The sequence below is a fragment of the Thamnophis elegans genome, chromosome 14 (assembly GCF_009769535.1).
Source record: "Thamnophis elegans isolate rThaEle1 chromosome 14, rThaEle1.pri, whole genome shotgun sequence".
Classification (NCBI taxonomy): domain Eukaryota; kingdom Metazoa; phylum Chordata; class Lepidosauria; order Squamata; family Colubridae; genus Thamnophis; species Thamnophis elegans.
This window is the reverse complement of record NC_045554.1, coordinates 23,701,628-23,727,683: the sequence shown is the minus strand read 5'-3', so window position 1 is coordinate 23,727,683 and position 26,056 is coordinate 23,701,628. Positions and strand designations below refer to the sequence as shown.

Sequence of the window (26,056 nt, the reverse complement as noted above, 5' to 3'; positions counted from 1 at the left end):
AAAAAGGAAGTTCATTCCTGAACTTCCGGTTGGGCCATTGGGCCTGTTTTTTGCCCTCCCCAAGCTTCAGGAAAGCCTCCGGAGCCTGGGGAGGGCGAAAAACGGCCCAATGGTCCAACCGGAAGTTCAGGAATGAACTTCCTTTTTCGCCTTCCCCATCACCAGGATGATGAAAATGGCTTTCCTTGGCCCTCCGGGAGGCCAAAAACCAGTTGGCCAGCGTGCACATGCGCACACAGAGCCAAGGGCTGCCGTGCCACCTGTGGGCACACGTGCCATAGGTTCACCATCAGGGACCTACTACTAGATAGTGTAGAGAAATGTGGGTTAGACAGCATCACCACCAGATGGATTCGTAACTGGCTGACCAACCGCACTCAATGTGTAGTCCTCAATGGAACTGCATCTACATGGAGGGAGGTATGGAGTGGGGTACCCCAGGGCTCTGTTTTAGGCCCAGTGTTCTTCAACATATTCATCAATGATTTGAATGAGGGGATTGATGGGGAACTCATCAAATTTGCAGGTGACACCAAGCTAGCAGAAATAACCAACACTCTAGAAGACACGCTTAAGATACAGAAAGATCTTGATAGACTTGAACCTTGGGCACTATCTAACAAAATGAAATTCATATTTCCTCATCTACAACAGATCCTACCTTCTTGAAATGCAAGCCCACCACATTTTGTCCTGCATTGTATATATGACAGCTGGTCCTCATTTAATGACCACAGTTGGGTCCAGAATTTCCATTGTAAGTCATTGTCCTTATTAAGAGGTCACCACATGACTTAAAGCAAATCATCAAAATCATTAAGCAAAACAAATGGTTCTTAAGCAAATCCATTCTTCAAAATGGGCATTTCCTTTAAAAAAAAAATTTTTTTTAAAGAAATGGGGTGGGTTGAACAATTGTTAAATGAGCAGTCATTAAGTGAGAACCACAGAATATAGAATAACTTTCAGGTTTCTGCAGGAATGCTGCCATTCCAAAAGAAAGGGGAGATGCTTCTTGGGGCTGATTGCTTTGAACGCTTTGGCTTTTGCAGATTCCCTCCCAGTCAGTTCCAGCCTATTACCCAAGATCGTACCACCCAGAGGTTGACCTGTTTTCACCATCCTGCCTCGGAGTTCTCATAACACCTTTGCGGCATCGTATTGGCCACTGGTGGACATGGGGCTCTGGGTGGGGGCTGAACAGGGGGCATTAACTTAACACTTTGCACGAAAATCTTCAGACTCCACCTGACTTCTCTGCAGTCACTTCTCTCAGTAAAAGTTCCTTTTGAAATACCGTTTATTTCAAGAGTCATGCATTCTGTGAATATTGCTGAGGCAGGTCCTTACAATAACAAAGTTGGAAGGGGCCTTAGAGGTCTTCTATCTAGTCCAACACCCTGCTCAAGCAGGAGATCCTGTCCTATTCCAGACAAATGGATTTCCAATCTCATCTTAAAATTCTCCAGTGATGGAGTATCCACAACTTCTGGAGGCAAGCCATTCCACTGATTAATTATCCACACTGTCAGGAAATGTCTTAGTCAGGGGTGGGTTGCTCCCAGCATTACTGCCAGTTCGGTGTGCATTTGCACAAAAATAGGTCTGTGCCTGTGCAAAACGTTAAAAAAAGAAATAAAATTAAATTTGTGCAATTACAATTCTTCTGCGATGCGCAGAACCAAAAATCAAGATGGCAGCCCTGTAGGAGAACCAGTTCGGGGGTGTGGCAGCAGCGACCCAGGCCACCAAACCATTATTGGTTCAGCCCAACTGGTCCAAACTGGTAGGAACCCACCTCTGGCCTTAGTTCTAGGATGATTCTATCCTTGATTAGTTTCCATCCATCGTTTCTTGTCTTGCCTTCTGGTGCTTTGAAAAATAGGTTGATCCCCTTGTCTTTGTGGCAGCCCCTCAGATATTGGAACACAATTATCATGACACCCGTAGTCCTTCTTTTTGTTGGACTGGACATATCCAATTCCTGCAACCATTCTATATTCTAAACTGGGAGAAGGGTGGTGGAAATAAAATGGAGGACTCTTTGTTGAGCAGAATCAACACAGTATGCAGTTCTGGGACAGCTGGCACATTAGCTTGATGAGTGCAGTTATTTTTATAGTTTACGGTATTTTATAATTTTGAGGTTTGCTTTGTGTGTTTTTATTATTTAATTGATGGTGGGTTAATCCTATTATGCTCTAAAGGTCCAGTCCTGTCCTTCTTAATTTCATCACCTGGAGCTGAAGATATTTTGTTTATGAATAGATAGGCCTGGATTTCTTAATGGGCACAAAATATCCATCTCTAAAGATTTCAGGCATCTGCTGAAGGCTTTGGAGGTGCTTTCTGCCTTTTCTCAATTTCTCCTTTAATATTCCCTCCAATATTTCATTCTTTTAGGAAGTAGTAGGGGGGTGGCTTCCCACAGAGTGCATAGGCGTTCCCTTACCATTTTCTTGTTTATTTTGAGTTTTATTCCTAATCTGTATTTTATAGTATTGCTTTTGTACATTGGGCTATTTTTTCCCTTTTGCATGAAGACAAGTGCAAAAAACGAAGTAAGCAGCTTTTTTCCACCCCCGTTGCTTGTCATCTCCTTGCTCTCTTCCATTAAAGAACCAATCATTTCCTTGACTTCCTGTTTACGTGTTGAAAGAAACTTTTATTATGACGACTCCACAGTAGGCAGAGGTTTCTGTTCTCCTTCAGCTGCGGAGCACCAGGGTCAGAGTCTTCTCCCTCGCCTTCCGTTCTTAATTCAGCCCTCTTGGACAACTCCTTTTCCTTCAATGCCAGTCTCGAACTCTGGGCAAATCGACCATGCCCGGAGAAGCTCGGTCAGCCTGAGCTTGCAGGAGGAGAGGCGTCCAGGGGGATTCCCTCGTCCCACCCGCCGGTAGCTTCCTGCTGCTCTGTCGACCCCTCCCCAATAAGGGCGCCCTTGGGTCTCTGGGAAGCAGGCGGGGAACCCTCGAGGCCATCGAAGCCACCCCGTGAGCAGACGAGCCCAGGCGCCGGCTCCTAAGCAGGAGGAAGAGAAAGGCGCGTCCCATTCCACTTTCCCTCCCTCCCTCCCTCCGGTGGGTCGGGGAGCCGGAGTGCCCGAGAAGGAGGAGGGACTCAGCGCTCCGTTCACCGACTCCACGGGGGGAACCACCCGAAAGTTGGGGTCACCGGAAGTGGCCCACCGGAAGCGCGGCGGCGGAGGCGACTCTATAGGGGTGTCCTTTCTGCGCAGGCGCGAGGCGTCGGCTTCCTGCTTCCGGCCATGAGGGCAGCGCTGGTGGACTACAGCAGCTCCGGCTCGGAGGGAGAGAGCGAGGCCAGCGCCGCCCGGGAGAGGAGCAAGAGGAGCAGCGGGGACGCTGGGGCCGGGCCGAAGGGCGGCCGCGGCCTCTCCCCTGCGGGCAGCAGGTGAGCCGCTTCCGACCTGCGGTGGCGGCGCTAGGCTTGGGCGCCTCCGAGGAGCCTCCGCTCTCCCGCGCCCGTCCTCCCTCCCGAGGGCGGCGTCTCTTTCCCCGCAGGCGAGGCTGGCGTTGGTGGCGCCCCAGCCCCCGTCCCGGCTGCCTTGGCACAGCCGCCCCTCCCAGGCTCCGCTTCCTTCCGCCCGGGCGGCTGCTGTGGGCAGAGGGGCGGCCGGGCCTCTCTCTGCGGCGCTGGCCTCTTGGTCGGACTCGGCCTTGGCCGCGCCAGTGACGCCTGGAGGCTCTGAAGCCCCAACCAGAGCAGCGCTGGAGTTGCGCGAATGGGCCCGCAGGAGGGGAAAGGCCCGTCTGGGCTCAGCCGGTGGAAGGAGCCGGGGCCCGCCTCTGGTAACTCCTGACATTTGGGGCAGATGGTTCTTCATGGACCACAGGAGGCATTGAAGCTGCCTGTTGAATGGAGCTAACTGGGGTTGGAGCAATGAACTCCATAAACACAATAGGTTTATAGGTTTAGGTTTATAGGTTTATTGGGATTTATATGCCGCCCTTTTCCCTGAGGGGACTCAGGGCGGCTTACAACCACAGGGGAGGGGGGTGCAAGGTCAGAAACAGAACAATATGTGCACAAAGAAAAAATAATAAAACACAACTTTCATTCAGCAATCAAACACTCGGGCGGGTAATTGGAAACCTATCCCCAGGCCTGCTGGGAGAGCCAGATCTTGAGGGCTGCGCGGAAGGTCTGGATAGTGGTGAGTTTTACAATAAGTAAAACTACAAAAAAAGCCAATGTATTTCAGGCTATCCCAGATGAGCGTCTTCTGGAAGAGGCAGTTCTGTTCTCTTAGCCCAGGGAAAGACGCCTAGCCATCAAGTCCCCCTTTGTGACCAGGTGCTCTTTCCTTAAGTCTGTGAAGTTTCTCCTTAGACGAGCTGCAACAGTCCTTGCCCAGATTTCTGACCTGTTTGGCCTATTTTTTCACTTGCTATTAGTGGGGAGGGGACTGTCCTTCTGTGCCCTACTCCCGGGATCCCTCTTTGTCCTGCCCTAACTGGAAAACCCCACCCTTTCCACTTACCCTTACTGGACAAGTGGTGCTGTTGCTGTTGGGCAGGGATAGGGGCCCATGTGACGTCTGTCCCAAGGCTGCTTGTCTTCTGGTCTTGGAGCAGAAAATGCTTTGGCTGTCAACTCTCTCCATCCATTTTGCAGAGCTGCTATGCCCTCCCTCCCCTTGCCAGACAGTGTGCGGAGGATGTTCAGGGATCAGGAAGAGAAGGAAAAGGTGGTGGATGACTGTAGTAAACACGAAGGCCGCCTGCGGACATTTCCTCATGAACGAGGCAACTGGGCAACCCATGTATATCTGCCATGTAAGTCTCTTAATGTTTTCCCCTTCTCCGGGAAGAGGAGTGCAGGATTGGTCCTGGCCATGGGAATCTTTATGGTTGCCTTGAGCAGAGTGGAACGCTGGAAGCAAGGCTTTCTGTGCTTCTGACCTGCCCAGAGAGCTAACCTTTCCAAACATTTCTAAAGCAATGAAAGAACTTTGGGTTTCTGGGGGAAAAAATGAAGGAATGTGTATTTTTTTAATGTGCCCAGTTTGGTGCATTCTTTTCCATAATGTGCTTTGTTGATTGGAGGCTGTGCAGAGGAACTTGTTGAACACCCAATGCACAAAGATTGTTTCCCAGTTGGAGTGCGGTTCAGATCCATGTGGGATGCCTGGTGAAAGGTCTTGCTCACTTATCTGGGGACATTTCAATCCTGTTTGAGCCAAGGAAGTGAACAGGGTCCTTGGCGTGAACAGTGCAACCATCTGTCAATCAGACCCTTGAACTTGCTGATTGGTGAAAGCCTCCAGGATGGTGACTGGTAGGTTCAGGCAGTGAGCAATTCCTCACTCCAAGTGGGCCTTTTAAGGAGTCTCTGGTTGTCCCCTTCCTCAAAAAAACATTGCTTGATCCCACTTGCCTGGACACTTTTGTCCCATTCCCCAGCTTCCCTTTTCAGGGAAGCTATTAGAGAAACTGGTTGCTTGGCAACCTCTGGGGGTCTGGACCGCTTCCAGTTGGGATGTAGGCTTGGTTATGGGACAGAAAAAAGCATTGCTAGTACTTGTGGATGATCTCTAGTGAGAGCAAGTGAGGGCTATTGCAGCCATCCTTGCTCTCCATGATCTTTCAGGAACTTTCAATACTGTCGTCCTTGATTCTGACCACTCCAAGGCAGAAAGGATGCCAAGGGACTGGAAAGCATGCAGAGAAAAGCCCCCCATATAGTGAGGGGCTTGCGGGTGAGATCCTACAGAGAGCAGTTGAAGGGACAGGGCTGTTGAGCCCGAAGAAGAGAAGAGCCATTTCAATCTTCCATGGACAGGGGTGGATTTACTTTGCATAGCTCCTGAGGGCGGAACTGGACCCAATTGGTGAGACCTTTGCAGAGAGTGGTCTAAACTGAAAATAACAATTTCCTGACAGTGAAACCTGTTAAGTAGTGGAGTAGCCTAGCTCCTGAAGTTGTAGGGCTGGACAACATTTATAGGGCAGGGATCTGAGGATTCCTGGACCTGGCTGAGGGTGGATTGGGAGGTCTGGCAGTTCGTTCTGTTGCATGGTAAATGGTCAACTCAATCACGCTGGCCATGCCCTCCCATGGTGGCCATCTTGCCAGGGTCCTCCCAACCTTGGGATTCTAAGTACATCTTAGAATGTACTTAGGGTCTTTCTGGCATCCTCGGCCAGGGCAAAAAGCATTTAAAGCAGTGCTTCTTAACTGGGCATTAGTAGAGCACGTCCTTGAATTGCTTGTTTGCGAACTGTTTGGCATTCCTGCTGTTGAGATGCTTGTGTAAAATAGTAGACTTGTGGGAGGGAGTTGAGATTGGGGGGGGGGGTAATAATATTTGAGACCAGGAAAAGGGGTCATATAGTTTTAAGAGAGCCTGTTCTGCTTTTTCCACAGACAAAGCTGGGGAGGACTTTCTGGATTTACTGCAGCTCCTCCTAATCTGTGGGCGCACTTATGTTCCTCCACTGATGGGACAGGAAGAATTCCACATCAGCCTCTCTCAAGGCGTGGTGTTGCGCCATCACTGGATCAACTCTTTTATCCAGTCCCTCAAAGAGCGCATGGCTTCCTACCACAGGTGAGGCCCATAGGCCATGCTGGCTGTGAGTTCCTATCGTGACTGATAGGATAGGACTTACAGGTCACTTTGGGGAGGTTACCTGGAGTTTAGCTGGGCTTCCGACAAGAGCAGACCAGTAGATATGGGCAAGGCAGAAACAGAAGCCCATCAGGTATTGATAAATGCCTTTGGGGGATGGGCAGCATAAATAAAAACCCGCAGGAGGGAACACCTGTTGTGGCTGCAAGCATTTTCCTTCTGTTTCTCAAATTTGGCAAGTTTTAAGCTGCATGGACTTCAACTCCCAGAATTCCCCAGCTGCAAGTCCACATATATTAATCTTGCCGAGATTGAGAGCCTCTATTCTACAGTCACAGCAAAGCAAAACAATGATGTTGCAAAGTGCGCAATAGGTCTGTGGGGCCAGAAGCTTCTGCTTTTCCCTGTGTCTTGTGTTGGCTTTTCTGAGCGGAAGATTCTTGTTTGTTTTTAAACTATGTTAATCTACGAAGATATTTTTTTTGTTTCATGCCCCAAGGCAGTAGAAAGCCGTGGCGCTAATTTTCACCAGATGTGACAAGGGGGCAAAGAAATTGCAGAGCTACTCACTATGGTTACAGCTCCAGTCCCCTCCTCAGCCAGCTGACAGTTCATGATGCCTGAGAAGCACCCGCCCTTCAGGAGTCCTTGACTCTGCTTCCCGCACATGGAAGGGGCAGTCTTTGGGGTCAGGGACATTTCTGATAACCCACTTTGGGGGCCTTGCACGATGGCTGCCGTGGGAGGTCACAGCTGGCATGACTGAGTTGTCATTTACCATGTAGCAGACAGGTTGCCAAAATGCTCTTGCCTGTCCCAGAGGGGCTCTGTCGGGCCCAACATGTTGCTACAAATAAACATGTGAGAGGCTGGTGATTTGCTTGGCAGCATGTAAGCTTCCTTTCCCATCGTCAGCTGGGATCTTTGGAGAGCAGACTGGCCCCTGCTCCCTTAGCTCTTCCTAAGGCCCTAAGAACCTGCCTGTTTTTCAAGCCTGGGGCGCTGAATGTGCGAAGGGCCCTGCCTGTATTGCTAATTGGCCAAGTATCTTGGTCTTGTGTAGGTTGAATTAGATACTTTCAATGTTTTTCACTGGTTTCCTGTTTTTATTCTTTTAAAATGTTTGTTTTGTTTAATTTTTAATCATAATATATTTTCGGGATTGAGATGGGCGTCCATAGAAATTGAAATAGTAAATAAATTAGGTGAGTGTCCCCAAATCTCAGCATGCAATGAAGGAGGGAAAAGTAGCCCAATGTTTAAATTGGCATAATTGAATTGGGTTTGAAGTTTGGAAGTGTCACCAGAAAGTCCCGGAGAATCAGAGAGGTAGCTCTGACCTGCAACCCTCTTGGGTCTCTCTTGCTTCTAGCTTTCGTTTCCAGATTAGTTGGAATCTCTGCTGTTTTTCAGGTTCATCTTCAGAGCTGATCAAGTGAAGATTTATACCAATGAGACCAAAACCAGGTGGGTGAAGGATTGTGGATCTCCCCCTTCAAAGAGATATGGAGAGTTGTGTGGGCTAGAAATAGAAGGAACTGGCCATTAGGGTGGGAAGATGGCTTCACTTGCATTAGCAAATATTTCTGGGTATGAAAAGGAGGAAGGCAAGGTGTGTCAGCACGCCCAGTGTGGTTTTTCCAACTCCAGGATAGTCTCTGCTCAGGGGTTTTGCCTGCCCCTGTTCCGGTTGCAAATGGGGGGTATCTGAATGGATGTGCCTCTGTCCTGAAGAGGAGGGGGCTCCATGGCACAAGGGCTGCAGGGACTGGCAGAGGTAAAGGAGCTCTCTTGGAAATAGTCTCTGTGAATCCCACCCCCCCTCCCCTTCAACAGATGAGGATAGAGGTGTCTGTTCAGCCTAACAAGGACTGCAATTTCTTGTTCCTATGGGAATTCCTTCAATTCCAGGCACAGCAGATTCCACCAGCCCCCCATTTTGCCAGCTCCTCCCCTTCCTTCCCTCCCTCCTTCCCTCCCTCCTTCCTTCCTTCCTTCCTTCCTTCCAGCCCCCGCCAAGGTCCAGGGCATCCCTGCTCAGCAGATTTCCTCCATTAACTCCTCCTTAGCTAATGCAGGTGGTGCTTCTTCAGTACAGTTGCCTTCTTATCAGAAAGTGGTCCTTTGCTCTTATGCTTCCTCTTCTTTTCCCCCAGAACTTTAAAACCTTTTGTGCTGTCCGTTTGGCGTCACCTGAGAGCCATGCGCATCTCCAAGAAAGCCTTTCTGTTTTCTGCAGGTGCCCTGTTGCCATGCGCTCTTCTCTTGCGTTTGGGAACCGAGTGGCTCTCCATGCAAGAGGTTGACCACGGAAGAGCTGCTGCCAGTTACTCTCTAAAAATCTTCTTGCAGGACCTTTGTTGGCTTAGAAGTCTCTTCAGGACATTCTCAGATGATGGAGATGGTTTCAGAAGTGGATGAAGTTATGAAGGAATTTAACCTCATGCCTTTTTACAAGGTGAGGCTTGTAGCCGTCGCAGGGAAAATAAGGAGTGACTGCTTTAGAATGAGTCTCTGGAGGAAGCTGAAGGGTAACGGTTGAACCATCAATTAAGCAGCTGTTTAAATGCACTTCCAACAGCTTCAGTCTTCTTGTTCCCCTCCACTCTGCTTAGGGTAGTCAGTATTCAGTTACCAGTGTTTGATTCTTTTACCTCTGTTTTATGAACCGTCTTGCAATGCAGAATATGGCTCCAATTTGTTCCAATTGAAATGTTGGCAGTCAGTGTGCTATGCCTGAGGTTCTGCCTGCTCTGCTTGGCTGTGCTGGTGGACCTTCCTCTGATCTTGACTTTTGGTGGTTGTTCATAGGATCCCTCGTTCCACATGAGCCTTGCCTGGTGTGTGGGGAATATGTCGGAAGCCCTCGGAGGCCAGTGTATGCAGGAAATGCAGGTAATCAGCCTGGAAGCCTTTAGCTTTGGGGAAACTTTCTGCCAGGCAAGGAGGAGGGATCAAGTGGGGAATTAGCCTTGAGTGATTGCATAGCCACAAGAGAACTGGGCGCGTGCGCGCGCGCACACACACACACACACACACACACACGCACACACACCCTCTGTCTGTTCCCAAGAGAAGGCATGCAGTGTAGGGAGATTCTTGTATTATAGGCAGGATACAACAAAACATTCAGCTTGACCCCTACATTTGTAGGGCTGATTGTGTGTGCCTGACATTAGCAGACAGTTGGGTCTCCATACTGTGTCCCAGTTTTGAAATGGACTTGGTTCAAACTTCAGACCTGTTCGAGGTGGATCCATGTTCGTCTCAGAGCTCTATCAGTCAGGTCAGAAGATCCGGTTTGCTCCCCTTTCTTTTTTGGTGAAGCCTGGAGTGAGTGTAAAGACCCAGCCGACTGTGAGGGGTACAGCGGAAGGTGGTGACCAGAGATAGAAGAAGAGATGCACTAATTGGCTTCAACAATTTCTGCATTTCTTAACACACTTTTTCAACTTGCAGATATGCCCACGTCATATAGCCAGAGGGAATTTCCAAGAGCCTAGCCCTTACAATTGTTTTAGCAGTGGAAGACTGAGCAGGCGATTGGGGTAGAGGGAGCTCCTGCCTTTGCAGGGATCCAGCTGCTTTAAGCAACTTGGAATGAGTGGATAACCAAAGAACTGAGCCAAGCTGGAGGCAAAAGTTGGTGCTGATGAATTCTGCCAGGCTGTTCTTATTTTGCCTCCCTGTTGTTGTTGCAGGAGATTGTGGATGGCTTTGAGGACTCCAGCCACTTGCTGCAAATTCCTGGGACGGAAGTCCGTTGCAAATCTGGCAATAAGGTCTTCTCGTTCCCTCTGAGATAGAGAAGCCCAGGAACAATAAGAGCCGACTTGCGATAGAAACCACCAGCCCTTTGCCAAAGATGGTCAGAGGTGCCACCGGATTCCCATGAAGTCTATTGGGAGCTCACCTACCCGTGCCAGCAGCAGACCATCCAACAGCACATTTCAGAGCCAAGGCAGTTAATGCCCTCAGGCCTCTGCCAGACCAACTCCTACTTCGCTCCACTCCAGTTCTCAGCTGCTGGAGAAACACAAAGTGTGGGAGCCAGTGAGATGTTTCTCCAAGCTGCAGGACTTTGTTTTGTAGAAAGCCGATCTCGGGGCGAGAAGCCCTCGGAGGATGCCTTGGGCGTGGTGTCTTGAAAGTGAACCACAGGTGAAATGAAGAAAAGAAGAACCAATTTTCTTCATTGTCTGTTTGCTGAAAAGGTTCATCAAAGCTTCCTGGATAAGTGACTGCTCAGACCTGCTTTGATCTGTTGGAATTGTGGCAAAAAAAATCATAAACAGGATAAAGTAAGAAATGTGTATTGGAGCACTGGAGTTAGATGAGCTCTCCCATGCACATACTGACAAAGTACTGAATTCCTCTAGGCCAAAATCCAAAGGAAACCTTTCATTTGTCCATCAAAAGCGCAGCAGTGGCCTTGAACGGCATTCAGATGGGCCCAACTCACGAGTGATGGAAAAGGTAAACTCGGTGCAATCCATGCTTATTTCCCTGCATTCTGGAGAGGAACCGGGCAGGGCTGTGGAAAGAGACTAGCCTTGTTCCCCGGAAGAGTATGATCTAAGTAATTCTGAGATTTGTTTCTCACATTCTCATGATCCAAGAAAGAAACGTCTGAATGCAATAAATCAAAATACTGGCTGAAGAAATGGGAGGAGGGCAATTTACAGAACTGAGATGTTGCAAACTTTTGGCTTAGTCAGTTTCTATTGGCCCTCCCACCAGTAGTGCTGACTTCAAATCCTGTGATTGCCTTTTGGGGATACAACAATTATTGCCAATTGTAAGCTGCCTATATGGAGAGCTATAATAAATTGAAATAAGTAATGTATTTCGTTATAGAAAGTATACTAAGGCAGAACAAAATGAATGTTAAGGCAGAATTTTTTCAATGCCCAATTCATTATTTCTCTTGTAACTAATGAATAAAGACTAGATTGTTTGTCTATTTGTCATATGGAACATTCACATCATGTTAATAAAAGTACAGGCAATACAAATACAAAATATGAAATGTAAAATATGAAACGTATCTTATTTACAGATACAATTTTTGCTTCCTTTGTCTCCACCAAAGGCTCTATTTTGGTACTCTGTCACTATATGTAGGAGAGCTTGGTTTTCCGCCCCCGTTACAATTTGGTTGATGGTATTTTGCCTGGCTTAACACAGGGCATCCATGGCCGGGGCAAATTTGGTTCAGTGTTGTCCATATTGCACGGGCTGGTCAAATCCTGGTGGCTTTTCCAAGATGAGGAGCAAACTTGGAGACTGAGACCAGAAGAGGCCAAAGATTGGGGTCAGATGCGCTTAGAAGGGTTGCAGGCTTTTAGGGCACCTGGTGTTCAACTGTAGTGTGAAGTTTTGTTTTTGCATTGAGGCTGAGCTTCCCAGAGCCTCTTGAAGGGCATCTTCTTCCTGCATTCGGCCTGTGAAAGACCCTCCAGTTTGCAAGGAAGTGAAGGGGCCGGTTAAAGTTGCAGGCTGACAAACAGCTGCGCCTCTTCAGAGGCTCCTGGCCGGCGGTGCGAAAGGAGGGCTGACACCCCTCGGATGCGGGTCTCTCCCGGAGGCGCTTCACCGGCGGACCTCCATCAATGCGGCCCGGGCCTTCGAGGGAGCCTGTGATAATCCGGCCGCCTCCGACACCGCCGGCTCCTTCAGCTCGCCGCGCATAGAGCCCGGGAGCTGCGCGCCCACAGGCGACGGCCGGCTGGCAGCCCCGCTGCGCCCCGGCTGGCCGTTAGGCGGCAGCCCCGTCCGCGCCCGCCGAGAGCCCGGCCCGGCCAGGGGCGCAGCGGGCGGTGCTTGGCGGCTGCGGCTGAGGGGGCGGGCGGGGCGGCTGCGGGACCGAGCCCCGGCCAGCCCAGAAGGCCGCGCCAGGGACGGCCGCGCCAGCCAGCCGGCCAGCACCAGCATGGGCGGCAGGGCCCGTTTGCTGTCGCTGCTGCCGCTGCTGCTGCTGCCGCTGGTCCCGCGGGGCTCGGCGGAGCCGGCGCAGAGCGAGGCGGAGGCCGAGGTGGGTGCGGGTCGGGGGGCGGTGTGGGCGCCGACTCGGCGGCGCTTGGAGCGGCTTTCGTGCCCGCCGCACCTGCCGCTGCCCTGGGCGGCCCCGGGCGCAACTCTCGCTGTCTTGCAGGCCTGGCTGCGCTCCTATGGCTACCTGCCCGCCGGCCCCAGGCAGCCCTCCACCCTGCGCGCCGCCCGGAGCCTGGCGGCCGCCCTGGCCGAGATGCAGGCCTTCTACGGCATCCCGGTGACCGGCCTGTTGGACCAGGAGACGCGAGCGTGAGTGCCGGCCCCGCGCCGCCTTCTCCGGCTGGGTGGGTGGGTGGGTGGGAGTCCCGGCACCGCCCGCCGAGCCAGCCGGCCGGGCTTCTGAAGCGCGGAAAGGCCGGGGTGGAGGCGGCACCCGGCGGGGGGGAAGCCGCGCAGCCTCCGCCACCTTCGTGCCGCTCGATCCCCAAAGCCTCCCCGGGATGGGGCGGCAGGTGGCCCGAAGGCCCCGCTCGGAAGCCCCCTCAGGACGGCTGGAAGTCGGGCTCAACCCGAAGCGGGGGCGCTGCTCTCCTGCCTTCCCGTCGGAGCGGCCGAAAAGCGGTCTAAGAGGCGGAAGGAGGCCGGCAGGCAGGGCGGCTTCTGGACTCTGCCCTTCCCCGCGGAGATCCCCCCGAAGAGCCCGTGGGCTCCGCTGCCCCCTCACCCTTGACCCAGTCGGGGCCTCCAGGCACCTGCTGCCCTCTGGTTCCCCCCAGGCTGCTTTGTGAGGCCCCCAGCAGCAAGAGAAGAGCTGCCCAGCGCCCCCAAGCAACGCCATCCAGCCCGCAGCAGCCCAGCCCCCCCCCCTGCCCTTCCGTGGGATTTGCCAGAGGAGTTTGGAGGAGCCAGGATCTCCCTCAAGGGAATCCTTTTTTGGGGAGGGGGGGCGAAAGAAGCACCTGCTGTAAAAGGTTGAAAGGAAGAGGGGGCCCTCCCTGAAGCAAGGCTCCTTCCTGGGATATCTGATCATTTGACAAAGCAGGCAGGGGCACAACAGCTAATCTCGCCTGGCAGCTGGAGTCAAGAGAGCCAGACAACTCTGGAATTCGTACCAGGTGTTCACTTCCTTGCCCCAGTTGTGAGCGGAAGGATTTGGCTCTGGTGCACCAGTGTAGATGGCTGGTTGGTAGAGGAGGAAGGTGGCTTTACTGTCCCAAAGATGTCACTGCGCCCTTTGCATGCTTCGTGCTCATCCTTTTCTCTCCTTACTCTGCTCTCTCCATCTCCTTCCTTATTTGGAAAGTAGACAATTGGCAGAAGCTTTAGGGGATGGGAAGCAACAAGTTGCCTCTGCACCTGACATACAACGGGACCATCATCATCTTGAAGGCTGCAGCCCGGATCCTGGCTAAAAGGCCCATGTCAGACACTTCAGATAACTCTTTTTTTGAGGCTTCTTCATAATTTTAAGGTTTTGAACTCACGATGGTTAGGGATCATCACACACTCCCTCTTATCTTAGACCCAATAGACCATCTTTAAAGGACATGCATAATCAGAAAATTGGACTTGAAAGGGGCTTACAATTTGATCAAAATGAAAAAGAAACACGAATATTCAATTACCTATCAGATTTATCAAATATGAATATTCAGTAATAGCAATAGCACTTAAGACATACACCACTTCACAGGGCTTTCCAGCCCTCTCTAAGGGGTTTACAGAGTCAGCCTATTGCTCCCAACAATCTGGGTCCTCATTTTACCCACCTTGGAAGGCTGAGTCAATCTTGAGCCTGGTGAGAGTCGAACTGCCAAATTGCAGGCAGCTGGCAGTCAGCAGAAGTAGCCTGCAGTACTGCATTCTAACCACTGTGCCACCAGGACTCGTAATGCCTTATAGTTTGGTTAACGTCTCCAGTTTTGTTGCAGATTTATCAAAATATTTTCTGGTGTTTTGGACAAATAACTAATGATACAATTGGAGAACAGGCTCATTTTTTTCAGAAATCTTATCTTTGTACAAGTCTCAAAAGGTTTTGAGAAACCTTGCAGACACAAACTTTTTACAACGGGAAAACTGCAGTTGATCTTCCCCCGTTGGACTGTGGGTTACCAGATCTCTACAGAAGGGCTATAAAAGTGTACTCTGTGTTCTCATGGCAGACATCTAGAAATAGGACAGGTGTTTTCTGAACTTTGCAAATTATTATGGAAACTGCAACATCTCTGTCAAAACTCCTAAACAGAGGACCTGGTCCAGCCAAGAAGAAGCAGGATTACAAGATTTGAAAATCTTTTTCTGTCCCTGTTCAGACAGTGAGATTGCTTTTGTCCCTCTCTGAGGCAACCAGATGTGTCTAGACCGAGTGTGAAGCATTGTTCTCTGTCAGAGGTGCTCCATTCTGTTGACTTTTCCCAGCTAAATGGAACGAGGACATTTTCCTTCAAGTGTGGCTTGCAATCAAGGAAATTTTCCCGCCTTTCCTCAAGGGAGCAACCCCTCCAGGGCACTTTGGACCTGCAGAGATTACAAGATTAGGCTGTTGGTTTGAGCTTCGAGCTTGGCAATTTGGTTGCAGATGTTTGGTCACCATTTGAGGAGACGAACTTCTCTGGCAAATCCCAGAAGTGGGGAATGGCTGGGCTGCCACCAGCTGTATAATGACCATAACGACCAAGGGCAGGCCCAGAGGAATGAGGGAGGTCAAATGTGAGCCTCGGGGTGCTTTTCTTCTGCATTCCTTCAGTTCTTCTGTTACTTTCTAGAAATGTCAGCATGCTTGAAAGTCCAGGGAGGAAGATCTTCTGATTTGCCTTCGTGCTGCTTGTCTTCCCTTCCCTGATTATTGTAACCGGCAGGTGGATGAAGCGTCCCCGCTGTGGCGTCCCTGATAAAATTGGGGCTCAGGTCAAAGCCAACATGCGGCGGAAGCGATACGCACTGACTGGGCGGAGGTGGAACCAGGCGCACTTGACTTTCAGGTATGTCCAGCTGTTGAGGCCTGAAGTGGAGCTACTGGGAGGCAGGGGCTGCTGTAGACCCCCCCCCAGTTGCAGCCCTTTAAATGCTGTGTGAAAAGAGGTTCACCTACATTTGCTCCATGCCAGGATCGGATGGTTGCAAGGCTCAGGTGAGTCTGCCAAAGAGGAGGGGAAGAAGGGCTGGAGGCAGGGAGGAGGTTCATGGAGACGAGCTAAGCATTCACTTCAGAAGGCCAATTCCTGGTTGGGGGTCACTGCTTGAAAATTTCCAAGGCCAGCAGGAAAATTTCCTTGTTTCCAGGAGAACAAAGTAAGGCCTTTGAAGATTAGGAATCTCATCTTAGTCTACAGATTTATTCTTGCATTTTGAATTTGAATTGTCCGAGGTGCACCTGAATTGTGTTGATTGTGCAGTCACAGGTTTGGTCCCTGCTGATTTTCCAGATGCTTGGAATAGCAGCGGTGTCTGGAGTCCCTGGAAGAAACATTCTTCCTATAGATTCTCTTAAGACTCTAAAGGCTGAGCAGATTTTGTGGCCTTCGTGGGAAATGGCCCACCTCATCAGATGGCCCCATATGCCCCGGTCAGAGAGGTGGCAGCTGTGATGTATTAGACCTGTACAAGTTCAGTGGCGGAAAAACCAAGGGACAAAGGTGAGGCCTGTGGATAAAAAGTGGTGATTCAAGACACTCTCCGCTCTCTGCCTTCTCTGGAGCTCAGCACTGTCCTCAGCCGCTCTTCTGCCACAGGACTCCTCTTCACCTTTCCTGGAAGCTGCCGTTGTCTGCTGTTCTCTTGCATCTCCCTTTCAGAAAGCTTGGGGGGAGCAAGGGGGGGGGGCTTGCAGCCCAGCTACTGAAGCATGGGGAACTGAGAGATGGAGTGGCATTTGCAAAGGGGGGGAGGCTCACTGGAGGACTTCCTAACCAAAGGCAGTAATATTTCTCTGGGTTTCCCACCCACACCTGTTCTTTTTTGGCAGCATCCAGAACTATACGGAGAAACTGGGGTTCTTCCATTCCTACGACGCCATTCGCCAGGCTATCCATGTGTGGAACCAAGTGACCCCGCTGGTCTTCCAGGAGATCCCCTACAATGAAATCAGACAGAAGAGGAGAGCAGAGGCAGACATCATGGTGCTCTTCGCCTCAGGGTTCCACGGGGACAGTTCCCCCTTTGACGGCACGGGGGGCTTCCTGGCACATGCCTATTTCCCCGGTCCTGGGATGGGAGGAGATGCTCATTTTGACTTGGATGAGCCCTGGACGCTGGACAAGAGGGACATGTTGGGTAAGGAAGTTGTCCCGGTTAGGAGAAGGTTGGAAGGGGGAGAGAGGGGCCTTGAAGGATCGGGGAAGCCTCCACTGGCAACGGGGATAAGTGGGGATTGAGCCCATTCCAAGAACCTGGTCAGACAACCCCTCCCTAGTGAGGGAGAGGAGAAGCCCATGCAGACATGCAGAATCCTATTTCTAGGGTTGATGGGAGGAAGAAAAGGGAATGGGAAACTCGGGTGGGACTCAGGCTTCCAAGTGACTCCAACTTATTCAGTCTTAAGAGAACATCTGTCTGCATCCTGGGTTTCTCAATAGATCTCTTCCATCTATCCCAACTGGCTCCTCTTCCTGCCCTGAAGCCAGCTGCTGAGCCAGGTGGTTCTTTGTTCCCCCAGGATGTTTCCCTTCAAGTACAAAGGGCCCCCTTTAACTGGGCAGGTGTGGGTCGGTGGGGTGCAGAATTTGGAGGCCTTCAGACCCCACAGACTTTGCTGTTACTTGCAGGGAACAATCTCTTCCTGGTGGCCATCCATGAGCTGGGCCATTCCTTAGGCCTGGAGCACTCCAGCAATCCCAGTGCCATCATGGCTCCCTTCTACCAGTGGATGGACACAGACAACTTCAGGTTGCCAGAAGATGACCTTCGGGGCATCCAGCAGCTGTATGGCAAGTGGCAACCGAGTGATATTCTGGGTGTATCTGGGTGTAGGGTTCAGGTTTAAAAAAAGAGAGGGATGCAGGATAAATGTTCAAAGCTGCCTGCCAGGTATCTAAAGATGCTACGCGGATGAAGCCAGGTCTCTGCCTGCCTGTTTCCTTCTTCATCTCCTGATCAGCACTAACCAAGTGGAGATGAGGATCTTTGCAACCGTCTTCATGATATTTACCCTTTTATCTCGAGAACTGCCAGGCATCTGGCAGAGGCTGGGAAACGTCCTTGCCTGGTGAGGGGTAAAAATGGGGTCTGCAAGGCAACTGCCAAGCTCTGAGAGCACCAAGGGCTCCACAGGTCAACCCCGAGCTCTTCTGTTGGAGGGGGAAATGATAGGTCAGGGGGTGAAATATTCACTTTCGGGGGTGGAGAAATGTTCCATTTGAGATTTGGTCTATTTGAAAACAGGCCAAGGGCATCCCATGGCAGCCATCCTTCGGCAGCTCTTCTCCCTGGGTATAATTTGGGTACTTTCCTGCTGGAAGGAAGATGAGTTGGCTGTAAAGAAACTTTTATTTCTCTTTGTAGGTAACCTGTGCCTCTTGGGCTACATTAGGCCTTCCTGGCATTCCTTCTAAACCCTCAGAACACTCTAAGTTTGGGGTGTCCAAATTTGGGAATTTTTAAGACTTGTGGACTTCAACTCCCAGAATTCCCCAGCCAGCCGACTAGGGAATTCTGGGAGTTAAAGTCCACAAGTCTTAAAGTTCCCAAGTTTGGACACCTCTGTCCTAAGTAGCTGGGCTCAAGTACCTGTTTCAGCCTCAGTTTTTCAAAAACATTCAAATCCTGTTTTTCCCCCCCTATTATGAGCAATCTTCAAAGGAAACTTTGCAAGCTTGGTCTAGGCATTCAGTGGCCAGGCTGCCTGTGGCCTTTGGAGGGCAAAGTTTGTTATCTTGCATTTTTTATTAAGCATTTCTGAGAAAAGGAGAAAGGAAGGAAAAAAGAAAAAATAGCAGGTAAACGCACACACAAACACACACATATATATATATTTCATATACAGTACATCATAGATGTAGGTTAAATTTCTCAATGTTGCATTAATTATGAGTGTAAATAAATGTAAATCATTTTAAAAACTACCAGTCCTTCTTAACCTCCAAGGAATATGTGAATATTGATAGCCATTCTCAACGTAGCATAAACCATAAAGAGGCCAACATTTAAGAGCAAGTGAGGTCCAGCCCATAGGAAAGCCCCCCTCCCTCCCCCCCAGTGATCTGTGTGCTGGTCTTTCCTTCCCCCCCAGGGACGCCAGGACAGCAGCCCACCAAATCCCTGCCGACTGTGATGCCCCGGAAGCCAGACCGGAAGCCCCCAGACAAGCCAAACCGCCCCCCCCAGCCTGGCCTCCCTGACCATCTGGAGCCCAACATCTGCGATGGCGACTTTGACACAGTGACGGTTCTGCGTGGAGAGATGTTCATCTTCAAGGTGCAGCTCTTTGCGTTGCTTCTTGTGAAGGTTTCGGGGTGGTGACTTCCTTGGTGGGGAATCCTGGCAGTTCTGCCAACCGGGCAGTTTGTCCTGAAATGCAGGTAGCTGGTTCTGGAGGGCTTGCCTGGGCTTCAGCGAGCAGATTGCCCCCTCGGCACTGCAGGGCCAAGTCTCAAGAGCGCAGAGACACTGGCCTTGGCATCTTGTGCGGTGGGCGCTGTTGCTTGCCTGGTTCCTGGCCCCCAATGATGCCATCTCAGATGCCAGCTAAAAAAGGCTGGTCAGGCCTGAGGCCCACCAGCCTGGTCTGCCCCTTTGTCCCTCACGGTCACCCACCAGTTGTCTTGGGTATCTGCAAGGAGAAGGCGTACCCCCCCCCCCTCATGTCTTCCGGGGGGCATTCATCCAGCAGTGACTTTGTGATTCTTGACCAATTAAGAACCTGCCCGGCTCCTTTTGAAGGCCAATCAAATCTGTGGCCATCAGCACATCTGCTAGTAATGAATTCTCCAGAACTGCTTCAGCTGAAAAATGGTTGAGATCGCTGGGATGAAGAGATGCTCCATGGGGCCCTGCTTTTCCCTGCAGGAAGGCCCCGATCCAGGGCACCTCCTTGGCTGAGAGCCACCGGTCAGGGGGATCCCTGGCCCTGTGTCCCTTGGGGGGGGGGGTGTCACCATAGCTCTGTCCCCCCTTACTTTTTTTTCCTCTCTGGCAAAAAGGTTGGAAAGGATTTCTGCCACAATAGGAAAACAAATTGCTCCCTTGGGATTTCACTCCTTCTGCGGGGTTTCCTGCTTTGCATTTTGAGTGACTCCAGAGTCTTTGGCCCTTTGTCTGCTCACCAGGGTGGGGGTGGACGGAGCCACTGGTTCTGGAGGAGGGCAGCCCTGCTCGGATTGCACTGCTGGAGGGGAAAAGTGGCCCACTCGCCGCTGTTTGGGCTGAGCAGGAGGCAGAAAGAGGGATGGGCTTTGCTGCCTCCAGGATTACATTCTCCTTTGTTTGTTTTTTTAATTTTAAGAATTCTCGTACCTTGATGCATCTCAAGACCTCTTTCTCCTCTGGATGCACAACTGTGTCCTTTTCAAGCCAGTGGTCACTTGCTTCTTTTCAGGGCCGCTGGTTTTGGCGGGTCCGGCATAACCGGGTGCTGGACAACTACCCCATGCCCATCGGGTACTTTTGGAGGGGACTTCCTGGGAACATCGACGCCGCCTACGAGAGGCAAGATGGACGGTTTGCCTTCTTTAAAGGTGAGGGGCTGCAGCCGTGGGCAGGAGGGGAAAGCAGAGCTTTGGCCGGGCCTGGTCACAAACAAGGGCATTGATCAGACGGTCCCTCAGATAGCGCAAGGGCCACGCCTTGTTCATGGGTGCCAGACGGTCTCCTGCCTTCAGTGGCCCTTGGCGGTGGCTTTGGCTGTGTCCTCAGTCGTGGCCCTTCTGGCTGCCCAGCCACCCTCCATGCTAAACTCCTTTGGAGGAGACAAAGCTTGCAGGGCCACACCTGAGTCAGGTGGAAGTCCCAATGCACCTGGGTGGTGCCTGGGAGCTGGCAGTCCAGAGACAACCCAGGAACATCCGTCAGTCTCTGCCTCCGGGACAGAAAGGCAACCAGAATGAGCCTGAAATCCTAATACAAGGCAACAGGTTCCCTTTGCTAACTGGGGTTGGGACTTGGTGGGTGACACGTATTCTTAAAGTGAATAGAAAATGGGAGGAAGAGCAAGGCATGTAAACATCCATCAGCCCCAAAGAAACAGGTTTGGGGTGGGGATAGAGGAGAGGAACAGAACCTTGAATATCCCCCCCCCCAAGTTTTTCTATTTTTTACATATCAGTGTGTGAACAGTGTGGTATCTACGTATTATACATTTAATACAAAAAAAGTCAGTATAATTCATATTTGTTCCATTTAACAATCTTAAATAATACTAGTAGTAATACACGTCTTATTATTAAATTTTATTTTTTGTTTAATTATTCAATATTTCAATATGCTACTTTTGAACCAATCACCCTATCTTAATTATCATATCTTTTGATGTGAATAAAATATTATCAATCATATTTGTTACATTTAACAGACAAATAACTAATATTAATACCAACATTTATCTTACTTTAAGATCTTCCATTCTTGCTTATTCAACTTGATTTGATTGTTCAATATTTCAGTATATTGTTTTTATATCAATCACCATATTCTACATAATGCCAATTTTATATTATTACATTTAGCATACATACTGTATGTATATTCATATTGAATTATCATTTTTCATTTTTGTTTAGTCAGTAATTCTATGTATTTTTTTAATGCCAGTCCCCATTTCATTTAAATACATGTTTTAATACTCATTCATAAAATATAATCCATCATATTTATTACATTTAATAAACATTTATAAATTAAGATATTTCATTATTTCTTTATTCAACTTATAATACTTCATTTTTTAATTATTCAGTAGTTCAGTATGTTATTTTCATATCAATCTTCATCTTCTGCATATCATACATTTTAATACAAATAACATATTGTTAATCATATTTATTACATTTAACACACCTACCAATGTTCATATTGAATTATAATTTAGTAATTCTAATTTCCCCTTATTATTGCTTCTCCTTATAATGTAAAAATGTGTATTTTATTAATCCCCATCCCTCTGATTTTTTTTTCTATTTTATTATGCCACTACTATATTAAACATATTCCCTATTCTAATCATCATCTCTAACCTGTCTTAAGGCTTTGATTATTCTTTTCTTAGCTTGTCTCTCATATTCAATTCTTGAATCTTTATTTCCTCCTTTTTCTATCCTTTTCCATTGTCTAGTTTCCAAAATATCTGCTCTTGCCCCTATCTTTCTCCCATAAAAACCTTCCTGTTTCCCTTTTTTTTTTAAAAATTCTTAGAGCACTCTCCCTTTGTCTTATGTCATCAATCCCTATTTTTTATTATTATGATCTCCCCACCCCCACCCCGACCCCGTTCCATTTGTTTTGTCTGTTTCCTTTTTCTGTCCCCTCCCCAGTTGGTTCCTCCTCTTCCTGGGTGTCTTTTGTATTATATTTCCCAGCATTTCATCCATGGTCTCCATTTTTTCCCATGATTTTCTGGAAACCTTGAATATTTTATCCTTCTCTCATAAATTTGATTCCAGGAAATCAGAGAAAAGAAAATGGGATTTTCTGATATGAAATGGATTGGCCGGGGGAGGGGGGTGGTCAGGTTGCAGCTGATTCGGAAGGGACCCAGCAGCCCAAAGGTTGTGGCTGCCTGTGCCTGGATCAAGCTGAACCTCCCTGCCCTGGGAGGAGACTGGTTGCCTCTGGATCCCTCTCTAGATGCCACCCGCTTGAAGAAGGGCATGGGCAGCCCAGAGGGCACCAGCTGGAAACCAGGATGCCGAAGGGATCATTACGTTTAGCCTGGGGAAGAGAAGATTTTAAAGGGGGTACTGCAATAATATTTCTATTATTGAATAAAATTATTATTTGAATTATTGAATAGAATATTATTTCTACTGCAATAATATTTCTATTCCTACTGATATTAGCGGCCTTCAGAGGGAGCAGAGCAGCCCTCGGTTCCTCCAGAGGACTAGGAGGCTGGGCTGTCCGGGCAGCCGGTTGGGGCTTCACGTTAGAGGGGCTTCTTTGAGGGAGGGGAACTTGGCCGGGGCTGAGACCACAGGAGGCATTTCAGCTGCCACCATCACTCTGGGGTTCTCTTTCGCATTGCGGATGCGGTGGGTGCATAGTTTCTGGGAGTGGAGGGGTGGGTGGGCAGATGCCCCCTCTTGGGCTGGCCTGATTTCCCTGCCTGTCCTTCCTTCAGGCAGTCAGTACTGGCTCTTCCGAGAGGCAAACCTGGAAGCTGGCTACCCGCAGCCCCTGAGCAGCTATGGGCTGGGCCTTCCTCACGACAGAGTGGATGCTGCGGTGTGGTGGGAGCCCACGGGACACACCTTCTTCTTCCGAGGAGACAGGTGGGTCATGGGTGGCGCAGCGGCCCCCTCTTCCTCAGGTGGGCTCCCTTCATGGCGGGCTCTTTCCTTTGCAGGTACTGGCGCTTTGACGAGGACGGGAGCTCTGTGGGCCATGGCTATCCAAGGAAGCTCAGCATCTGGGCGGGGGTCCCCGCTGCCCCCAGGGGTGCCTTCCTCAGCCCCGATGCCGGTAAGTAGAACAAGCCGGCCTGGGAAATGTCGGGGGGAGGGGGGCAAATGACTGCAGATGGGAAGGTCACCCTGGGCCAGATGGGGGCTGGGGGAGGGAGCAGCTTGTCCAGAGTGGGAGGCTGGGCAAGGGAGAAACTCCCGAGGGACACATGAAGCGTTGTCAAAGAATTGGAGGTAATTGGTGCAACATCAATTCGTTCTCGAAAAAATGAGTGTTTGCTTAATGGCTGCCCTGCATAAATTAGGCTCAGCTCTGTTAGGACTCTCGTCCATTTGGACTGGTTTCAGCCACCTGACCTCCTTCCGATCTTTGGGACGGCAGTTCCAGGGCCTGTGAGTGAATTGCATTCATGCCCATGTCCAGGACCCTTCAGCCAGAGAAAAGTAGCCCTGTTTAATAGCAGTCAGGTGTCACATATTAGCCCAATGCAGGCAGTGGTCCTTCTGTCTTAGCTGGACCTTGGTGAACAAGCCAATGGAGGCCTTCAGCCCTGGCACCTCTGCTTTCCTCCCTGTCCTGCCCCTCTGCTCCCCCTCCCCCGCTGCCCTTCCTCTCAAGGGCAAAGGCGCTGCTGAAGCCGCTGGGAGATCAGCCCTTCCAGAAGCCGGGCTGGACCTGAACAGCCGTGCTTTCAAAATACATTCAGCCCGGGGGAGCTGTGCACCCCACTGAGCCCCAAGAGCCCTGCAGCTGCAGTGGGGGGGTGGGAGGGGCTTGGTGGCCTTCTGACCCATTGCCCTCCTGCTGTCTTCCAGCTTACACATATTTCTATAAGGGCAGGTTGTACTGGAAGTTTGACAACGAGCGGCTGAAAACGGAGCCCGGCTACCCCAAGTCCATCCTGCGGGACTTCATGGGCTGCCAGGAGGAGGTGCCTGTGGAGCCGGACCCCGGCCATCGCTGGCCTGACATGGGAAGGCCCCCCTTCCAGCCCCGGCAGGACAAGGAAACGGAGGAAGCTGCTGCAGCCCCCCACCCTGGCCCAGAGGAAGAGGAGGAATCTGCCGTGGAGAAGGAGAGTGGGGGGCAGGGGGGAGGGGACGTGGACATTGTGGTGCACATCAACGATTACCCGCTGACGGTGAGCATCGTCATGGCGGTGGTGCTGCTCTTTCTGCTGCTCTGCGTCCTGGGCCTGGTCTATGTCATCGTGCAGCTGCAGCGGAAGGGCCGGCCCCGCATGCTGCTCTACTGCAAGCGGTCCTTGCAGGAGTGGGTCTGAAGCCGGAGAGCTGCTGTGGGGCAGGGGCAGGAAAAGGCTCCTCTCCTTCTGCACCCTCCTGGTGACACGGCTGCCTGGCTGGGGGGCACCCTGGGGCTTGCACAGACTCTGACCCGTGGCAGGGAAGGTTCAGGGCCCCCGTATGGGGCTGCAGCCCAGTGCTGATGCTGAAGGCTGAGCCACTTCTGGCCGGAGGGATTGTTGGCCTGGTCAAGCAAGGAGAAGAGAGGCAGCCGGCCAAGCGTAGCTTTTTCCTAAGTTGCTGTTGGAGATGAATCCTGTGGCTCCGAGATCCTCCATCCATGGGGATCCAGGGGCTGGCTTCACTGTTTGGGATCCGTAGATCTTCTGCATGTGCTCCAGAGACACGTTTGGATTTGCTGGAGGCAGGGAGACCCCCTCGTGCATTTGCAGCAGCTGGTCTTGGCCAGCAGTGGGCATCGTCAGTGGCTGGTTGGCCAAAGGTGGAGGGAGGGGCTGACATCCTGAAAACCTTGATGTATTTTTGTACATTCTTTTTTCCAGAGCCTCTTTGGTTACAAAGCTAAGCGTGGTATTTCTTTCTACTGCAATAATATTTCTATTCCTACTGATATTTACTTCTGCTTGAACCCCCTGGAGGTTCAAGGCTCAGGCTGAAGAGAGGCTTCGGCCAAGGTCCGATTGGGTGACCACTGACCACCCAGCTCTAGGCCCCCTTTCTGCTTTCCCCTGGTCTCCCTGCTCCGTGGTTCTCTGGAGTTGCTCCTTGGTCTGCCCCAGGCCAGGCCCACTGCTGGCTTCTTCACTCTGACTTGTACCCTTGGGAGGTGCCAGATGCAGCTCTCCATGAGGAGGGGTCTTTGGGTCCATCCTGAGGGCAGCCATCCAGCAAACCAGGAAGAGGGGTGGGGGTGAGAGAAAAAGGATCCTTTTCCTGGATCTGTTAGCCTTCAATCCCTGTTCAGGGACTTGAATGGCCACCGAATCCACTTGAAGCAAGGAAACACTGACCACCCCTCTTTGGGGGAGGGGAGGAGGTCCCTGGACAGCGGCAGATGGAAGGAACTGCATGCCCAGCATATTCTACATGGGGGGAGGGGCCTGATGGGCTTCCTGTCAAATATGAGACCTTTGTGGGCGCAGGTCAGCCAGGTTGCAGCTGCCGAAAGAATTTCTGAGCCCCACCCAGACTTCCTCCGGCTGTGTTGCATTTCTCTGCCCATCTGGCCATCCACACACAAGCCACCCCTTGCCTGCCTCCTGTGCCCGCTTACGGCTGGTCTTTAGGGAGGAGGCCAGGCTGCCTTGGCTGCCCTGACAAGCCATGCCCGGCTGTTTCCCCCCTCCCTCCCTCCCTTTCTTCTGCCGCCCAACATCCCCAGGAGCCTCCTGTTAAAGGCCAAGGGCCTCTCACAGCTTCTTCCCCCGCCCTCTCTGGGGGCTGCCAATCGATCTGCTGCGGTTGGTGTTTGACGCATTAGGGAGAGCAGCCAGGTTGAGGAGAAGCATTTTCTGTGCACTGAATCCGGCAGCTTGTCTGCTGATTGGGGAGGCTGGAAGAACCGATCCATGTAACACGCATAGACACGCAAAAACATGCAAATGGTCATCATCCACAGGCTGTCAATAAAGTCATTTCTGCTGAT

General features: G+C 50.8%; 2 protein-coding genes across 3 annotated transcripts; both read left to right on the top strand.

The window, feature by feature from the left end:
- The first annotated feature begins 2,669 nt into the window (after window positions 1-2,669).
- Window positions 2,670-11,559, top strand: USB1 (U6 snRNA biogenesis phosphodiesterase 1). Its single transcript, XM_032230972.1, has 7 exons — window positions 2,670-3,417; window positions 4,642-4,802; window positions 6,394-6,577; window positions 8,012-8,065; window positions 8,951-9,056; window positions 9,410-9,493; window positions 10,300-11,559. The coding sequence occupies exons 1-7, from the start codon at window positions 3,272-3,274 to the stop codon at window positions 10,402-10,404; spliced, it is 840 nt and encodes a 279-aa protein (XP_032086863.1). The 5' UTR covers window positions 2,670-3,271; the 3' UTR covers window positions 10,405-11,559.
- An 876-nt stretch (window positions 11,560-12,435) lies between these two features.
- On the top strand, window positions 12,436-26,056 carry MMP15 (matrix metallopeptidase 15). Of its 2 annotated transcripts, none has more exons than XM_032230531.1 (10): window positions 12,436-12,632; window positions 12,753-12,901; window positions 15,454-15,576; window positions 16,560-16,867; window positions 17,359-17,520; window positions 18,822-19,006; window positions 20,127-20,265; window positions 22,863-23,013; window positions 23,088-23,203; window positions 23,987-24,108. In XM_032230531.1, exons 1-10 carry the CDS (start codon window positions 12,531-12,533, stop codon window positions 24,016-24,018), a joined length of 1,467 nt encoding a protein of 488 aa, XP_032086422.1. In that variant the 5' UTR covers window positions 12,436-12,530; the 3' UTR covers window positions 24,019-24,108. The 2 variants fall into 2 exon arrangements, with proteins under 2 accessions (XP_032086422.1, XP_032086421.1); XM_032230530.1 differs by having other exon boundaries at window positions 12,439-12,632; window positions 23,962-26,056.